The sequence below is a fragment of the Panthera uncia genome (genome assembly GCF_023721935.1).
Source record: "Panthera uncia isolate 11264 chromosome D3 unlocalized genomic scaffold, Puncia_PCG_1.0 HiC_scaffold_8, whole genome shotgun sequence".
Taxonomy (NCBI): Eukaryota; Metazoa; Chordata; class Mammalia; order Carnivora; family Felidae; genus Panthera; species Panthera uncia.
Window position 1 is genome coordinate 27,264,871 of NW_026057586.1, and position 19,318 is coordinate 27,284,188.

At 53.6% G+C, this 19,318-nt stretch overlaps 1 protein-coding gene across 1 annotated transcript in view; it reads left to right on the forward strand.

The window, feature by feature from the left end:
• Positions 1 to 12,445, forward strand: part of LOXHD1 (lipoxygenase homology PLAT domains 1) — a 163,209-nt gene extending 150,764 nt beyond the window's left edge. Inside the window, exons 39-41 of the mRNA XM_049620144.1 lie at positions 4,710 to 4,842; positions 6,170 to 6,328; positions 11,276 to 12,445. Of these exons, the coding sequence (XP_049476101.1) occupies positions 4,710 to 4,842; positions 6,170 to 6,328; positions 11,276 to 11,756 (773 nt within the window). The 3' untranslated portion in view covers positions 11,757 to 12,445. The remainder of the gene's footprint in view (positions 1 to 4,709; positions 4,843 to 6,169; positions 6,329 to 11,275) is intronic.
• The last annotated feature ends 6,873 nt before the right edge of the window (positions 12,446 to 19,318 follow it).

Sequence of the window (19,318 nt, forward strand, 5' to 3'; positions counted from 1 at the left end):
GTGCCCAGTTTCATTGTAGATGCTGTGAGTGGTACACACCCCTTTGTGACCTCCAGTTTGTGTTGACCTTTGCACATGGTAAGTCTCCCTGTACAACTATAAGCTCCCAGAGGTCAGGGACAGAGTCACTCATTGTTGTAGCCTTCTACAGCTCTGTAGGCTTTGGGACTCGGTGTGCTGTCACTGCTCAGGGGATGGAAGAAGAGGCGGTCCTTTTCCTTGGAGCCTCATAATCCCGTTAGAGGGAGACGCTGAAGCCCCTTACCTTCCTTAAGGAGGAAGGAATTCCTACCTTAGGAATTCCTACCTTAAGTAGGAATGCTTAAGCCCCTGACCCACGTGCCAAGATAAGCACTAGAGGCTCCTCGGGCCACTGGCATCCAGGGGAGGAGAGATTCATGATGCTCAGAGCATAATCAGTGAGTCTCCTTCACAGATTTCCTGCCAAACAGCTGCTAAGACCTGCGAGGGTTGAGTTGGCAGGGAGATTGCAGAGGGGAGGCGGCACTTGCGTTAGTTCCGGAAGGATGTTACAGACTGGAGATTGGACGGCAAGGGCACGGAGCCCGGGAGCCGGCCTGGATGACTGGTCTTTACTGAGAGGCTGTGGAGGGCAGAGGGGCACCCTCTAGGAGTCCACAGAGGGACAGACTGCCACACCTGTGTCCTCAGACTGGAGGGTCATCCTGGGGAGAGCCACGGACACAGCCGGAGCCAAACATCCCAATCCTCAGCTACCTTTATTTAACCATTTGGCAAAGATTTACTGAGCACCTACTAAGTGCCACAGCCTATTCTGAGTTCTGGGACACACCAGTGGATAAAACAAAGACCCTGCCCTTGTGGCACTTACTCTCAGTGTCTGTGACCCCTGGGGCGCCTCTGAGCACTCAGCTTGTGAGAACGACACCCTCTCATACTCAAACAGCTTCATATGCGCAACGCACTCTACACCTCTGTTCTCATTAGATCCTCACAGTCCTACTTCCACCCCGTGAGCTAGATAGGGTACAAATTCACACCTCTATCCCATGGGTAAGGAAAACAAAAACCCAGAAAGGCGAAGTGACACATCTAAGGCCCATTCACAGCTGGTACAACCCAGGTGACCTGATTCTTAGACCGGGGCTCGCTGCACCACTGCTGGCTGCCTTGTCTTTATTGGGCCTGGCTGCTACTCCAGATGGGTCGATTGCCCCACCTGCCTCGGCCCCCTGTTCCCTACCTTCACCTCCAACTCCCGTTAGCAGCTCCAGAAGCTGCTCCCAGCCCTCTTCAAGCACCTGCCTGTACAGATGACTCCAATGCGCAGCAGAGCTGAAAGCCATTGGCAGCCTTTAAATAACACTGACATCTGGGTCCTATTCCCAAATTCTGTTGCGATTAATCCGGAGTAAGGCCTGGGCAATAGGATTACCTGCTCATGCGTGCACACACACATGCATGCACACTTGCACATGTGCCCACATGGTCACGCTCACGCGCGTGCACACATACACCCTTGGGAGGACAAAATAGATCTGTCTCGCTGGGCCGTCCTCCAGCAGGACCGGTGCTTCCCTCTTTACAGCCCTTCCCCTCCCTGTTCTCCCTCCCTTGACACCTTTAGGGCTGCTCAGTCAGCCTTCTCTGCAACATTTCCAGCCCAAATATAGTCCATTTTGATGGCCAGCTCCCCAGGGGGTGGGGGACTTCACCGCATCACCGGGCAGCTCTGGAAGATGCTAGAAAATCCATCTTTATACTCACGTTCTTGAAGCTTCCATTCTTTGGCAGTCCCAGTGGAGTCAAACAGAAAATTTCAGGAGCGGCCAGGACTCGTGGCTGTGTGTGCCTGAACCCCAGACCTAAGCTGGCTCCAGCAGAGAGGAAGCGTGTTGTTTCCCAGAACTCCAAGGCTCGGGCGGAGCTGGTTTCCACTTGGCTGTCTCCAGAGGCTCCAGTCATTTCAGTACATCCCCGTCTCCCCTTTCGTCTCAGCTCTGCTTCTTCCTGTGCATCGTGGGAAGACGGCCACTGGGAGCCCCAGCCCCACAGCCTTCTTAACAGCCTCAGTGGAAGGGGAGAGTGTCTCCCACGGGAAGATTCTGACTGGCCATGCAAGCCACACTGCAGGAGCACCTTAGAGTGAAGACACTCCTGACACTGTGAGGTGGGCAAGGTGATCTGGAGCAGGAAGTTCCGAAGCCCACTGCCATCCTGCTGGCACTCCACAGCGTCATGTGCCCCTGCAGTTCTTGCCTCGGGACGAACACCTGTTTATCCAGCACCTGCCCACATGATGGGGGGCCCTCGACTATTTGCTCATCTCCCTCTGCAGATGCCATGCCCAGAGCAAGATTTCAAGGGTGGTCTGCTCTCCTCTCTCCTGTCTTGCCACTTGAACTACACTCGTGCCCCAAGAGCCTGTGGTGGCTTTGCTGGCAGCCCCTCAGTGCTGGTGACTCACACGATGGCTGCTGAGCCCCTCTCTCCAGCTGAGCTTGTCCTGTGGGTGTGCTGGCCCCACGGATGACCTTACACTGATCCCCACTAGCCTGAGCTCCCCACTGCCCCCACTCTTTCAGGTCCCTAATGCTCCTCTGTCCGTTTCCCCCCAGCAACATAGACACGAAGTTGAGAATCACGCCTTCCACATTTGTATCAAGCTGTCGATGAAATACTGGGAAAGAGGGCAAGGTGAACTACGCTCATTGAAACTTCTTCTCCTCAAAAGACCGCAGATGCCCCTGGCAACATTTGTTCCTAATCTCTCTAAACGTCTTTGCTGATGTATCTTAACCCAGGACCATCAGGGAAGAATGGTCTGTTTGCACTCCATCCACATTGGTTCTCAAATCTCAGACTTGAGTTCACCTAGTGAGCCCGTGGGTTCCTAGCGCCCCCGCCTCCTCCCCTAGGCGCTGACAAACCACGTCCTCAACAAAGCCCAGGACCCACTTTGAACTCACGGGTATTGGGTTTGCAGAACTCACCCCGCCCTCTGTGGGGAAAGCGTGAGACCTGACCGTGGCTCGGCCATCGGTCGGCCCCAGCCTCCTGGGCTGGGGTCTATACGGACCCACAGAGCCCCACCTTCTTCAGGAGTTCTGTGCTGTCCGTGGCTCTCCTGCCCTCTCGTTGGTGACCTGCCTCTTTGTCAGGATTGCTTCCACACGTCTCAGCAGCACGGACTGTCCTGGAGAGAAGCCGCCAGGGCAGAAGGGCTAGCGATTCACTGAGCTACAGACACAGCGGCGCCTCGTCTCCCTTGTCTGTATCACGTCCCTGGGAGAGCCGTGCGGAAAGAGCTGTCCTGTGCATCCAGAGTCCCAACCCCTCAATGAGTCCTTTACTGTGGCAAGAGCCATATGCACAGGGGACACTCTGACCGACATTGGTTGTGTCCCGTGTGCCAGCTCCGAGTCTGGCCTGGTCCCTTGGGAGTGGGAGCTGGGTCCCGTGAACTCCCATCCCCTCCCCCCTCAGTCTTTGCCTGCGCTCCTCCCTCTGCCTAGAACCTCCTTTCATCTTCCGCAGACGGTAATCCTGGCTCCATCTTCAAGCACAAGCTCAAACGCGACCTCCTTCCTGAAGCTTCCTGTGGCCCAACCATTCATTCATTCACTCCACAAATACTTATTGAGTTCCTGCATGCCAGGCACTGTTCTGGGCACTTGGGATCTATCAGTGAGCAAAACGAAGGCCCCTGCCCCCCTGGAGCTCACATTCAGGTGGGAGGGGGAGTACAGGAAACAATAAAATAAGCAGCAAACCACATAGCATGTTAGGAGGTAGCAGGTGATAAAGAGAATGTCATGGAGCCCCTTAAGGCCACCCGGGGGCGCTGGGGGCAGGCGAGTTGCCATCTTAGGGTGGGTGGGGCGATCTCCACGAGCAAAGTGAGAGAAGTTGGAAGCACTCCAGGGGAACAGTCACCCCAGGGCTCCAGGGACAGCAGGGGGGCAGAGGGGCCGAGTGGGGGGGGGGGGAAGGGGGAGAGCAAATGCAAGGAGACAGAGCTGGGAGAGGTAATGGGCAGCTCATTTGTCCTCTCACCTGGAGCTACTTCAGCCCCTTGTTGCAAGGTTAGCACATCCTTTGTTGCAAGGTTAGCACATCCCATCTGTGGCCTGTGGTAGTCAGTGTGTGCCTGGGGCTGCAGGTGGAGCTCTAGGCCCCCCCCCCACCCCGAGTCTAGCCCCATCCTGACCCTTAGCACCGACATAACAAATGTTGCTGAGTGAATGCAGACATGCTCAAAAGAGGCGCAGGGGAGGGGTGCGGTGGTGCTGGGTGCGACTCGGCCTTGAGACACGGCAGAACCTGACTGCATGTGGATAGGGCTCAGGGCTCTCCTGGAGTCTGGACTGCCTGTAGCTTCCCCCTCACTTCTCCCTCTCTGCCCTCTTTCTGCACAGGATCTCCGTTTTGCATCTCGGAGTGGGGGGGTGCTGTCTATTCCTGAGAGCCAGGCCCCAGCACCTGTCCCAAAAAACTCCCCACCCCCTGCTTCCTGGTGTTTCACTCCCAGTGGCTCCATGGTCACCAGGCAGAGTGGCTGCTCTATAAATAAAAGACATGCTTATGGTGGCCAGACTGAGGCAGGTTTTTGTTGTAGTGCCTCCTTGTGGGGACTCCAGCCTATCCCCAGGCTGTGGTCTAAGATCAGATGGAGGACAGAGAAGCTGCTTCCTCCAACTGACCTTCTCCCACCTTCTCCGCTGCAGCCTACGAGATCGTCATAGAAACGGGCAACGGAGGCGAAACCAGGGAGAACGTCTGGCTCATCCTGGAGGGCAGGAAGAACCGATCCAAAGAGTTTCTCGTGGAAAATTCTTCCCGACAGCGGGCCTTTAGGAAGTAGGAAGAGGGGGTTCCCACTGGGGAGTGAGGGGGGTGGGGTGGGTAAGAGAGGGACCCCCCAAATCAACCCCGTTGGTGGGTGCCCTAAGTATGCAAATGGGCCTAAACCGCAAGCACTTAATTGAGTACCTACTTTGTGCCAATCCTATGCGAACTCCTACTGATGGATGAAACAGGAGATTTATAAAAGGGAAAGGGGGAGATTGCCACGCAAAGAGAGGCCAGTATAAGAGAGGAGAATTTAATTATTCCAACCACTAAAAGGAGAGGATAATTCTGTAACCAGACAGAGGTGCCAATATCACCACCGTGGCAATCCTACTACAATATATCAATATATTAAAGTAGCACATCGTACACCTTACATTTACGCAGGTTTGTGTCAAATATATTTCAGTTTTAAAAAGTTAATGGACAGCTACAGCAAACATTAGTAATTAATTAATTAAAGAGAGCCCGCTGTGCGGCAGGACCAGGAATCATTGCGGACCCCATCCAAGTCCGTGCAGAGCGCACAGTCTAGTCTGCAAGAGAGCCGTGTAAGACAGCACAGACTGAGTTCTACTTAGGAGGAGGAAGGGAGGAGAGAGCCTGTTAGATGCTTTGTATGAAAATCAAAATCAGGTCTCGGGAAAAGGTGCTTCTCACCCCTCCCGGTTGACAGGCACAGCCGGGAAACCTCAACTTCTCCACACCAGAGCCACCCCTGAACTTCCCAGATGCCCACTTCATTTCCCCGCTCCCCCAGAACTGCTTACAGAAGTCTCCCCCTCCTGTGACCCACTGCACCTTGCATTTGAACTCCCTCTGCATCGGGATGAAGTATGAGCTCCTTAGACTGGCACCCGCAGACCACCACAGATGGCCGCACCCCACCTTTTCCATGGCTGCTTCCCTGACTGGACCCCAACTGCAGCCGAGCCAACACGCCCCCCACAGATGCCTCCTTGCCCTCAGTCCCCATCCCGTGACTTCGCCAAGTCAAGTCCACCTCAGGGACCTCTTCCCTCCCTCCCTTTGCTGTGCTCTCTGAATCCCCACCACCCTCCCCAGCCTAACCCTCAGGGCCTCACCCTCCTCCCACCTCTGTCTGCTTCATGATGTTACCACCCCCTCCTGCTGGGACCAGGCTGTGGTTGTCTTCTTCCAGAATGACACTGAACCCCTCCAAGAATGCAGGGCTGACATCAGGTCATGGTTGCCATCCTATCCCTCCCTCCTCCTTAGACCAGTGCCTGGAATGCAATAGGCTTTCAATAAAGGCTCACTTCCTACAGTGGACATCAGCATCTCTTATTAGAGGCCATGCTTTTGTGTCCTGCAGGGGGACGACGGACACATTCGAGTTTGACAGCGTCTACTTGGGGGACATTGCCTCCCTCTGCGTGGGCCATCTCGCCAGGGAGGACCGGTTCATCCCCAAGAGAGAGCTGGTCTGGCACGTCAAGACCATCACCATCACCGAGATGGAGTTCGGCAACGTGTATGTACCGTGCCTCCACCCCTCACCCAGGAAGGGCTGCTCCCTCCGCACAGAGGGATGGGGCTAGACCACGGGCAAGACACCAGGACCCAGGGAGCTGTCCCCTTCGAGGCCACCTTGTTAAGGAAACTTACAAGATAGGGAGGGAAAGGCAGCCGTACTGTTTTGGAGCTTTCTGAGCCATAGGCCTACCCTCAGAGGCAGGGACTCGACCAGATGAATTTGAGGGCTCCAGCCTTTTAATCCAGGGATGCTTCCTTGGAAGAAGTAAGCCAAATAAGACCAGACAGCGGACGCTTCCCTTCCCTCCCCCTCCCATCACTGTGCGATGACAAAGAAATACAGCTTTGAAGCCTGATGCTTCCACTGGCACAGTGAAAGCCCTGCCATCCTTGTGGGCAGAGTGGGGATCAGAGCCCAACTGGAGTAATCCCATGGCCCACCTGCCTCTGAGGACCCCGGATAAGGAGCTTTGCATTTCCCCCACCAGGGCCTTCTGGAGACTCAGGCATTTCTGAAGGATTAAGGGTTTTAGTTACCTGGGTAACAGTCCACAGCCATCAGTTTTTCTAATTAAAACCACTTGGTTACCACATTGGATGCCAGAAAGAGCCCCGAGGCCCTGGAAGGCAGGAACAACAGTGTGAAGGCACCAGGAGAGGAGGAAGGGGAAGCCGAGGGCAGGGCTTGCCTCTGGGAGGCTAGACCCGAGGAGTGAGTGACAGGTGACATGTGCAGCTCCCGGGGCCAGCCTGCCACTGCTCGCTGGGTCACCCCCAGAGCTGCTGCCACCCGCTCCCCGAGCTGGCCCTGCCCCTGGCGACGCCTTCACGGTGAGCACAGCAGACCGGTGCAGACTCAACCCGGGCAGCTCCCTCGGCTGCCCTCTCTGGCCTCAGGAGCTCAAGTCGCTCAAAGCAGTGTCTGTCCACGCTCCACCTGTGACAGTAGGCTCCCTGGGATGCCCAAGCTTCCCCTTTGGGAATCAGTCAGGAAGGGTTCTGACTTGTAAACTTCTGTCTTGACCAACTCAGGCTGCCGTATCAAAATCCCACAGACCGGGTGGCTCCAATAGCAGACCTCTTTTTCTCGCAGTTTTGGAGGCTGGAAGTCAGAGGTCAGGGAACCATCATGGTTGGGTGCTGGTGAAGCCTTTCTCCCTGGCTTGCCGCATCGTCATGGCAGAGAGAGAGAGAGAGTGTGTGTTATCCATTGCTCTTTTAGTGAAAAACCAGCCGGTTACAGTAAATCCTGCCAGACTTGCTGGTCCTGGCTGCCTGGAGCGATTACTGATGGAGACGAGAGCTGAGACATAGAGGCCCAGAGGAGTTACCACCTCACCCAGCAAGTCGAGCCTGGGCAGAACCCCTTCTGCAACCCAGCACTGCCTGCCAACCACATGGAGTATTGCTACCGATACCACACCTCTGCAAGCCCCACCCCCCAAAAAAAACAAACGGTACAAGAAAATACAATATAATACAGTGCAACATTATGCAATAATAAGAAATAGTCTTCCCTTGAGTTAGCTTTAAACCAGCCATGGTGGCTGTAAGAAAGACACAGAGCCAAAGATCTCAGCACCACCAAGCACCTTCCAGTCTCAGAAGGAAGGGGAAATACAAGCTCAGCCCGGGAGCTTCCTACCCCACAGTCCTGGGGCCGAGTTGTAGAATTTCTCATCCAGGGAAAGAAACCACCATTCCCACACCCTCAAAAGAGGGTGGCCTTTTGTCAGTATGTCACTAGGCCTGGAGGGGGAGGAAGGGATGTCCGTGGAATGGGGGCTCTGCCCAAAGGGAAAGGGGTGCAGAGAGTCCAGACCCCGAATACTAGAACTGTCACCAAGTCAGCTGTGTGGCCTCAGGCGGTAACCTGTCACCTCTCTGTGCTGTCTCCCTCCGTGAAGAGAGCTGGATGTTCACTGGAGTCTGGCGCCGGGGGAAGGACGACAGGGGTCCAGCTCAGAGAGCTCTCGGAGGTCATAGTGCACCGGCCTGTGCAGGTCTCGAGCTTGGTTCCTTCCTGATGGATGGCATACATGCGTCCACAGTTCCTTTCCAGCCACCACATTAACCGTACCGTTCGGACTTCCAGGAGTTACAAATGAATTTAATCTCACTCTCCTGTAAACACAGGAGTCTCCAGTTTTCATCTTTCAGCCGGTTCCAGTTGTGACTCCTCCTTAGGGTGTGCTGTACCTTCTAAGGTTCTCCTTTGCACAGAGATCCTCTGGATTCGATGGAAGGCCACACCCAGGGGCTTTTGTTTCTTTCTTTCTTTCTTTTTTTAACCAAATATAACTTCATTGTTTTATCTCAATACCATATATAATACCCAGCCATTATAAAAATTCAAATAATACAAATCGTCTTTTAAGTAAAACTTCCCAAAAGCCCTACCCATCAGAGACAGCCACCATGAGTGTTTGGTGACCCCGCTCTCTCTGACACTTTTCTAACATCTCACAAACGCTGTTCACAGAAGTGTGATCCTATTTACATGTTTTTCAAATATATTTAATTTTTCATTTGTTATTTTTTGCTTTTGTCATTAGTCTTTCTGATGTCCCTACCCTCCTTTCCAGTGGGTCCACACCTAGAGTCATGACCCCACGGAGCCCTAGGGTCCCACATCTTGGTGATCTTATATGTATGAGAAACGTTTTCCTTATGGGTCTACTAGGGAATATTTTTCAGCCATTAAAAATAATGAATTAAATATGTACCAGATGACTTGGAGCGATTCCCGGGAAAAGCAAGATATGGGAAAACACATATTATATGATGCCATTTTGTAAAGGGAACACTGACATCCCACATATGTCTGTGTCTGTGTGGGTCTGTGCATGGTTGGGTGAAATGGAAGGAAATCTGGCAAGATACACCCGCAACTGTTCCATGGGTTATCTGAGGTAAAGGTGGGATGTGGAAGTGGAAAGGAAGGAGGGAAAAAGGAGAGAGAGCCAAGCGAAAAGGGGAAGAAGAGTGTATTTAGAAAAACACGCATGTGATCACATGATTTGTGCATTTATAGAGAATTATGTATATCAGTCAGCATTTGCATAAAGAAATACATTTTTAAAGAACGTCTAAACAAAGATTGAAGTTATATCCCCCTCTGAGAAAGTGTGGTATGTAACAACAATCCGAATTTATCAAGTGATGAACTGGGGGAAGAGAAATCTCGAAACAGAATATGGATTTCCTGCCAGTGTCTTTCCGTGGCTGTCTCCTCAGGTGGCGAGGCAGGCTGGCTCTGGGCCCGCTCTGGCTCACCTTGGGCAGTGACTTAGTTTCCCCTTCTGTGAAATGGGAGGATGATGCCTGAAGCTCCGGGTTGTCATGGGAGCCGACGAGACGCAAGGGTGCAAAGCCCCGGTCGGCACTGAGGAAGCAAGCAGAAAATCCTGCTTTTTTTGCGGTTATGGATTTTCATCTAAAAGGGGTCTGATTTTGCACCACTGGGGACGCCCTTTTAGGGATGCATTCCTGAAGTCATCAGTCAGTGCCAGGACAGCTTATTTCCAAAGCTGTTAAAATATTAGCAGTTGGGAGCGGGAAGAAACCATAGCAGTTGTTCAGTTCAAACCTCTAGCATTGCCAATGGGAAAATCAAGGTCTGGGTAGGAGACGTGGCTTGCCCAAGGTCACAAGAGTAGCAGGTGGCAGGGCTGGAGTAGACCTGAGGCCCCCTTGCACTCCATGCAGCATTTTCCCACTGTGCCTCCTGACTTCCTCCCTTGTAATTAATTATTAGACTAACTACCATTACCCAGAGGGTAAAATTGGGGGTGTGGAGGGTGGGGATAGAGAGGGGACATTTTGGTCCAAGACCATTTCTTGGCCCTATACTTGCTTCTGCTTATGGCTGCTTCAGTAGAGGGTTTTCTCTTACCCCTTGTACCCCTCAGACCATGAGCACGTGCATGTACGTGTTTTCACACACGCACACGCGTGCGTGCGTGCACACACACACTCATACTTTAACTCAGTCCAGTGCGAGGGATTTGGGACGTTTCCACTTGGCTTTGCCTGGATCCCGCAGCTCCCTGAAGGTGAGAATACCAGGTACAAACATTCATCAGTCCCTTTGAAAGAGCAAGGGGACCAGCACGGTTGGCATGGAGTGAGCTTAGTTAGACAAGGCCAGGTGCTCGGTCAGAAAGGCAAACGGCAGGCAGAGGGTCCAACCACATAGGGTCTTGCAGCCCTTGGTAAGGTGGTGATTTTTACTTAATCTAAGAAGCCATTGAAAGGTTCTGAACAGAGGAATTACATTCTTGGACTTACATGTCCACGGGGTCACTTGGCTGCTGTGGAAAGAATGGACCACAGATAGCAGAAGCAGGGAGACCAGCTAGGAGGCCGATCTAGGAGGGAGGAGGTGGTGGTGACTTGGACCAGACGAGTGGCAGGACAGATAGTGAAATACTGCATACTTTTTCAAGTGGCTGATTCTGGACCTATTTTAAAGGTGGGATTTGCTGGTAGATTTGATGTGGGGGGGGGGGGGATGGAAATGAAAGAATCAAGGAGACACTAGAAGGGTAGAGATGCCTCTCGCCGTGGATTCTAACACAAACAAGACCCCATCCTCATATTTTTTTTTAATTTTTTTTAACATTTATTTATTTTTGAGACAGGGAATGACAGAGCATGAACAGGGGAGGGTGAGAGAGAGGGAGACACAGAATCTGAAGCAGGCTCCAGGCTCAGAGCCTGATGCGGGGCTAGAACTCACGGACTGAGAGATCATGACCTGAGCCGAAGTCGGCCGCTTAACCGACTGAGCCACCCAGGCGCCCCCCCATCCTCATATTTTAATGCAGACATTTCCGACCCCATCTCCTGCCACCTGGAGAAGGGATCATTCATGGCCCAGGGGGCCCGGGGGGAGGGTGAGAGCCTTGGCTGGTGTCCACTGAGCCTCCTCTGTCCCTGCTAGGTACTTCTTCAACTGTGACTGCCTCATCCCCCTCAAGAGGAAGAGGAAGTACTTCAAGGTGTTCGAGGTCACCAAGACGACCGAAAGCTTTGCCAGCAAGGTCCAGAGCCTGGTGCCGGTCAAGTACGAGGTCATTGTGACGACGGGCTACGAGCCAGGTGCAGGCACCGACGCCAATGTCTTCGTGACCATCTTCGGGGCCAACGGGGACACGGGCAAGCGGGAGCTGAAGCAGAAAATGTGTAACCTCTTCGAGCGGGGCAGCACCGACCGCTTCTTCCTGGAGACGCTAGAGCTGGGCGAGCTGCGCAAGGTGCGGGTGGAGCACGACAGCAGCGGCTACTACTCGGGCTGGCTGGTGGAGAAGGTGGAAGTCACCAACACCAGCACCGGAGTGGCCACCATCTTTAACTGCGGCCGGTGGCTGGACAAGAAGCGGGGCGACGGGCTCACCTGGAGAGACCTCTTCCCTTCCGTCTGAGGGGCCGGAGGCTCTCGATCCCCCCGTCTCGCCGAGGTGCGCCTGACCACAGCCTGCTGCCTCCACCTTGGCTTTCAGCAGGCCTTTCTCAGAGCCTCCCGGGGCCGGGACTGGGCGCCAGAAGGGTGGCATGGGTGGCGCGGTGGCCCGGAACTTCACGGTTCTCCGGAGGCCGCTGCAGGGGACTACTTGTGGGCCCCGCCCCTCCTCAGTCCCCTGGACCTACAGGAATCGATCAACGCGTGTCGGAATCCCTGGCTGCACAAAAATAACTTTCTGCGCTTTCTTTTCCAGTGACAGCAGTGGCCAGGCTGAGACTTGCCAAGTGTAGCTGGGAAACTGGGGCTTCACCCAGGGGATAGAAGTGGGGAAGAGGAGGCCGTCGAGGTGGTGTATTTGAAGAGAAAACTAATTAACATGTTTTTCCCCCCAAAGCTGGGCTAATTAAATTTTTTACTAACCACACCCCACGAAGAGCTCATCTTGGCATCTGCTCACGAAGAAATGCATCTTTTCCCCCAGTTTCAATGACGCCAGTGGCAAACAGAGAAAAGCAGCAGGAGGAAGTGTTTTAGCCCTGGCGGGGGGTGGTTTATAAGCCTGCAAAAAGGTACGTGATTCTGTCCATCATTTATGGGAAACTCTGTGCCAGGTGCCCACTGGTTGTTCTAACCTGTGAGAACACAGTTGAGACCCACAGACCTGAACAGAAGGTGATGGGGCTGGGGCGGGGGGGGGGGGACAGAGAGGGACACAAAATAAAGGTGCAGTCTCTGCCTTCCAAGGGATATGACCTTGATGACGAGGCTGCAGGAGAAACACACACACACACACCCTTCCTCGTGGGCAGTCACGAAGGGATCTGCAGTAAAAGATCCTTGCAAGGCAGCAAGAGCGCCTCAGGTCTCAGCACCTGACTTCTGATTTTCCTGCCGAAGCAGGACTGAGTGGAAAGGAAGTCTTCCTATAGGAGGGCACCCCCCCACCCCCGTCACCCTGTGTCTTGTAGCCTAGACAGGTGTAAATTCTTATCGAGGCTGATAGGTCTAAAGCAAGTTCCAGGAGCTCCCAGAGACACTTGGAGAAAGGCTGAGTTTGCAAGCGCTGGCTCAGAGGCAGCCAGAGAGCTTGGGTGAGCTTGGGCACATTATTTCATCTCCTGGGGCCTCAGTTTCCTCACTTGTCCAACAGGGACAATGATAGTAGCTACTGCATACGTCGTCATACGGACTAAATGAGTTAATCTGCGGGTAGTTTTAATTCAGCACCTGCACTGAAGGGTATGTCCATCATGTTGAACAAGTGGGCCTCTGGGGAGCTGGGGTGGTGGGGGTGGGGGAGAAGTAATCATGAAACACCTTTATTTGTATCTTTTTCCGTGGAACTGGCCTCCGCCCAGCCCCCACCTCCCCAGCACCCTCATGACTCCGATGAACACTTAGCCAGGCCTCGGCTCTTCTGAACTCTCTTAGTTGTAAAAAGTGCAACCACCACCTTAAAAGTCACAAAGCCCATTACAGTTGTGCAATTTAAATGTCTGGCTCTGGGGGTGCCTGGGAGGCTCAGTCAGTTGAGCATCAGGTCATGATCTCGCAGTTCGTGAGTTCGAGCCCGGCGTCGGGCTCTGTGCTGACAGCTCGGAGCCTGGAGCCTGCTTTGAGTTCTGTGTCTCCCTCTCTCTCTGCCCCTCCCCCACTCACACTCTGTCTCTCTCTTGAAAATAAATGAATATTAAAAAATAATAAATGTCTGGCTTTGATGTAAAGGCCAAAGTCAGGCTCAAAATTCATCTTCTGCCCCCAACTCAGTGCTATCACAGGGGGACCAGAAGTGAAGGAGAAGGACACGCGTGTGTGTGCACACGAGTGCAACTGTGTGTGCAGGTACGTGTGTCCACACGTGTGGGTGCATGGGGGCGCCCCTCCCCCACCTTGCACTGTCACTCCTGCCCCCCTCTTGCTGACCACGGGTTCTGATCCCTTGGAGAAGGAAGGAAGGGAAGGATGCCTACGGGGGTTCTTTCTCCGTGCTTTAGCCTCCACCTGCCTTGTTTTTAGGACCTAAGACACCCAGATAGTTCCCGTGGCATCCTTTGCTCTGACGAACTCTGGGCATTCAGGCCACTCATCTCTGCTACCAGTGGCCAACCAGCCCATCCTTCATCCCTACGGTTTCTTTGGATGGGGCAGGATGCTATGCCTTCAAGCGAGGTGGACACATCCCCTCTCCGGGTAGCCCTGTGGAAGTCGCGGTCAGCAGCGTTGGGTAAAAGGGCAGCCAGGAGGGAGGGGGTACTCCCAGGCCACCGACAGCAATTTCTGAGTGTCTTGTTCCCGTGGCCACGGCCTCCTCCTCAGCCTCCCCATTGTGTCTGAACCAGCTCAAAGTTGAAAACAGTCTTCCTCCATGCCCCCGGCAAGCACCGTGTGCTCTCGCTGTGGAATGCGGCAGCTGTCGTCCGGTTGATCCTCCTGAGCTGGCACAGGGACAGCCCGTGTTATCATCCTGCTGCTGCCAGGTCCAGGGTGGGCTCACTCTTACCCAGGTGGGGCAGGCCTGGTTTGCCAACACACCCCACAGCCTCATTAGCCCTTTCCACCCCTTCCCTGCCTGCTTCCTCTGCCCCCCTAACAGGTGGCTTGTTGAGACCCACGACCCTGCTGCTGTGAAGACCCCGTAAACAGTGGTCACACCTTTGGTGCACGAAGACGCACTTTGTTACCCACGAGGCACGTTCCCCCCAGCCCGGTTCCCCGAGTGCCGGGACCTGGGCCATCTCCATCAGGGGCGAGATGCCCACAGCTCCAGGTCCTGCGGGCTCCCCTCCAGCACCACCACACACACTGTCCTCCCTGCTGGGCCCCTGCTGAGAAGGCACCGTCTGCCTCAGGTCTCCTGCAGCCCGCCCAGCCACCCATCCCTCCACCATGTTCCCAGGCCTCATGCTAGTCCACGCTCTCTGCTCTGTAGGGGCAGAGCGGGCCTCTGACTCACCCACGGGTCCCCAGGGGCAACGCGGGGCTTGAACCAGGCCGTCTGATGCCCTTCACACTCCGTGGAGGAGGTGGAGGAGGTGGGGGGAGAGGTGGATAGCCAGGGGAACACAGAGGCTTGCAGAATTCAACACCTGGCGGGTCCAGTCTCCACAGCCCTGCTTCTGTGGGCACCACCTTGCCCGAGGGAGTGTTGGGGCCAGCCAGTCATGTCGTACTGCTTCCTTTCTCCATCAGGCTATGCTGAGGATGCAGGCAAAGGTGGGGAGCACCCCCTATAAGGTGGTTGGGGAGAAGGGCACTCTGCCCCGAGGAAGGAACGAGGGACACCCACGAGATGCTCTGCCTTTCAAGTCCTGTCTCTTCCTTGTAGGCTGTCCCAGGAATCCTCCTCTTGGAGGGCAGAAGGCAAGGCTGGGGTTAAGATAAAGCAAGCAAGAAGCTTTAAGGGAGCTCAGCCTCAGGCTCGGGCAATGGCAGGGCTGTACCTGAGAGTGAGGCCCCTTAAATGTTGCCCCCCGGGCACCCGCCTTGCCTGCCCCTAGTCCTGGCCCCAAGCAGAAAGTTACTCTACCCGTAGCAGTGGCCAAGCTCTGCACCCCAGCAGTCCGAATTCTGAGGCTGAGACCCAGCAGCCAGCCATGGCGAGGGTGAACCCTCTTGGGACGGTCCCTCCTGAACCCAGCTCACCCGAGGCCGGGCTGCCACCGGAGTCCCAGGTCGTTGCTGGGCAGTCGGCCATGGGCAGGAGGCGCTACACGTCAACCCTCCAGCCAAGACAGAGCCCCTCACTGGAGCTCAGGGTGAAGGAAACGAAGGAATGGTCTCTGCCTCCCCCAGAGCCTCCTTTCCGTTCCTTCAGATCTTGCCAGAGCTGCTCCTTCCCTCCCCAAATCCCCCTGGCACCCACAGCTTACTTTGTTAGAAACTTCTTCCTTATAAGGTTGGCTTCTTGAGTGACAAGGTTTTCACCAGCTCCACATTTCCTCTCCTGATTTAGAGACAAGTCTTCATTAAAGAATATTTGGAGAGAAACTTAATTGCACTGCTTTCGAGTAACTGCTAACAAAGTATTTCCAAATAAATATCCCCAGGGGCCCACATCAAAGAAAAGATAAGACTCATTTGCAGTTAGCACAATCTATTTACATACAACTGTTGCACCAAAGTCTAAAAAACACTTCCGCTCTTAAGTAGGTTAAACAAAAACCTTCCAATTTTATTTTCTCAGCTTTTTGGTTGAACAACCTTTTTCTTCCAAGATTTCGAGAAAAGTAAACTCAGTTTACTTTTATACGCCAGTTCAGTTACGCATCTTTTGAATTCTGATTGTGCGGGGTCCAACTAGATGAGGTCAGAAGTACTGTGGGTACCCCCCGCCCCGAGGACCCCTGGTGCTGTGTGTGCATCCTGAACAGGGGCCCCCATTTATCCAGCCCCTTGAAAGAGCATGGCACCAGGAGTCGACCCCTGGCGGGCACCAGGAGAAGGAAATGCCCTGAGCCTTCGAAGGCAAGGTAAGGGCTTCGGAGAACAGGTCAGGGAGCCTCAGTTTTGGACAAAGGAAGTAAAGAGAGCTTATGAGAAAGAAGGAAGTCTTGGACAGATGGGCCTGGAGAGTAAGGGAGGAAAGAGCATTTTCGTCCTAAATTTAACAGGGGGGATTTGGATGGGGTACCTGGATGGTGGGAGAGGTGGGGTTGCTTGTGAGCTGGAGAAAAGAGGAGTTCTGTGCTTCTGGCCTAGGAGCCTCAATGTGGCTTTTCTTCTAGAATCTCCCAACTGAATGAGGAAAGACTGTTACAAAGCGGTGATTCCAGAAGTCTTGGCTTTGAGGCCTCGGCTACCGGCTCTCCTACTGGACAAGCCATTGCTGGTGGCTGACCCCGGGAGGGGGGGGGGGGGGGGGTCGGCCAGCGGGGAAGAATGCGCATTGATGGGGCCTGGAAAACTCTCTAGGAAAAGGAAAGGGAGGGGAGAACAAGAGGACCAAGGAGAAAGACTATGGAACGCAGGGATTTTTTTTTTTTTAATGTTTGTTTATTTTTGAGAAAGAGAGCAAGCGTGAGCGGAGGAAGGGCATGGAGAGAGGGACAGAGGATCTGAAGCAGGCTCTGTGCTGACAGCAGCAAATGAGCCCGACGCGGGGCTCGAACTCATGAACTGTGAGATCATGACCTGAGCCGAAGTTGGACGCTCAACCGACTGAGCCACCCAGGCCCCAGGGATTTTTTTTAAATCATCATCATTGTAGCTAATGTTTATATAGCGCATACTATATACCAGACACGTGTTAAAGCACTTTAGCTCATTAGATCCTTATAAAGACGTACGAGGGAGGTCCTGTTACGATCTCCATTTCATAGACAACGACACTGATGCACAGGCAGTTTAAGTAGCTTGCCCAAAGGCACACAGCTAACAGGTGGCACAGGAAACCCAAGGGCAGGGCTTTCCTCAAAAAAAAAAAAAAAAAAAAAAGAAAACAAAATGCTGGATGAGAGCTGGGTACATAAACCAGATGAAAGAACAGCTGCTCTGGCTGATGTGGGGACAACGGGGCGGTTCTGAGACAGGAGGCAGATCAGCACCGTGCAGGGCAAGTGTGGAGAAGTGTTATTTGCTGGGCTTCAGGCGGCTGCATAGGGCCTGCCACTGAGGGCAAGGGGAGTGGGGAAGATAATGCTCTGGCAAGAGAATTCCTTGTTTCCTATTTCCCAGAAGCGGTGGGGGTCTCCCTCCCACCCCACCCCCCAGAACAGGGAGTGCTGGGGAGAAACAGGAGGCCGGATGTGAGAGGTCTCATTGCAGGGCAGGGCTTGGAGGGAGGACAGAAGCATCTGGGAGACAGCCAGGAGCCTGGGGGTGAGGTGAGGGCGATGTGATGGTTCATTCGGTTGGCCGTGGGGTACCCCGGTTCAATGTTACTTGGGACGTGCCTGTGAGGGTTTCCAGATGAGATTAGTACTGGACTCATAAAAGTAGACTGCCCTCCCTGGTGTGGGTGGGCCCCTTCCAACACCTTGAGGGCCTGAACGGAAAAAAAGCAGAGGAAGGAAGAATTTGTCCCCTTCCTGCTCACCTGCTCCAGCTGGACTTGGGTCCTCTCCTGCCGCCAGACTGGGATTCTCACGATCGGCTCTGCTGGTCCTCAGGCCTTTGGACTCAGAGTGGAGCTCCATCACAGCTTTCCTGGGCCTCCAGCCCACGGGCAGCAGGGGCCGGACTCAGCCTCCAGAAACACACAAGCCAATTCTGCTCAATACATCTCCTTTTGAATATATCTCCTACTGGTCTGTTTCTCTGGAGAACACTAATAGAGACTCTTCTTCCTTCACTTGACCTCCTGGGGGAGCGTCACAGCGCCTGGGAGTCACAGGCCTGTGCAGAGTGTGAGCCTAGATGCTCTCTGAGATATTTCTTTCCTCCCTGGCACTGCCTTAGAAAGGTGGCGGGGGGAAGCGAGGTTGGAGGGGATTAGGAAGGGTGTACATTTCCCCATGGGGGGGGGGGGCGGGCATAAAATCCACAGAAAGAGAATTACTGTCCCAGCCCCCTGCCCCCACCCCAAAGCTAGCCCAGGCCTGTCCTCCCAGGGTCACCTCCATTGCAGGTACAAACAGAGACTGAACAAAGATAACGGAGGGACGCAGGGCCTGTAAATAGAAACCCATGGAATTCAAACACTGGAAGGAGCCGGGTCTGCCATCCACGTTTTTATAGTTTGCAAGACCAGGGAAGGGAAACGTCTCTCCCCTGTGCACCTGATGGTTAGTAGTGAGTGGTGAGCTAAGGACTACGGAGCCCCGGTCCATGGACCAAGAAACATACGTGGAAATACGTGGAAAGCTACAGCATTTTGGATCACTCACCGGCACAGCAACCAGGGATTTGAACATTCATCCATCTAATGTAAACCACGGGCTTTAGTTAATAACAATGTCTCGATATTGGCTCATCCGTTGTCACAAACCTGCCCCGCTAAGGAGAGATGTTAATAACAGCAGCACCTGGGTGAGACAATACACGGAAACTCTGTACTTTCTGCTCATTCTTCTGTCGACCCAAACCTGCTGTGAACAGTGAAGTCCATTTCTTCAACAACAACAACAACAACAACAAAAAGGCTTATTAATGTGGGCTCTGTTTCCAGGTGATGCAAGAGAGTCACCTTTCAGTTTGCTAATCCACACACTGAGAAACGGACTTTAGACGATGCAGAGTATCTGGGTTTGGGCTCTTACAAAGAAATGAGAAATCCATGACAACCGCTGAAAAGCCGACTCCTCTGTTAAGAGCAACTGGGGAGCCCTCTCGTTCAGAACACCAGAGGCTACATTTGAAACTTGATCAAAAATGAGAACTTTCCCCTTTAAGATTCATAAACTAAAGTTTAGGAAACAGGTAAATTAGATCCATGGCATTGAACAAATTTCTTGAGAGATGAAGAGGTAAAAAAGAATAAGAGGGAAGGAGTGGAGGAGGAAGAAGAAGAAGACTAGGAGGGAGGACAGAGAGAGGTGGAGGAGAGGGGAGGGAGGAAGGAAGAAGAGGGAGGTGGAGGAGATG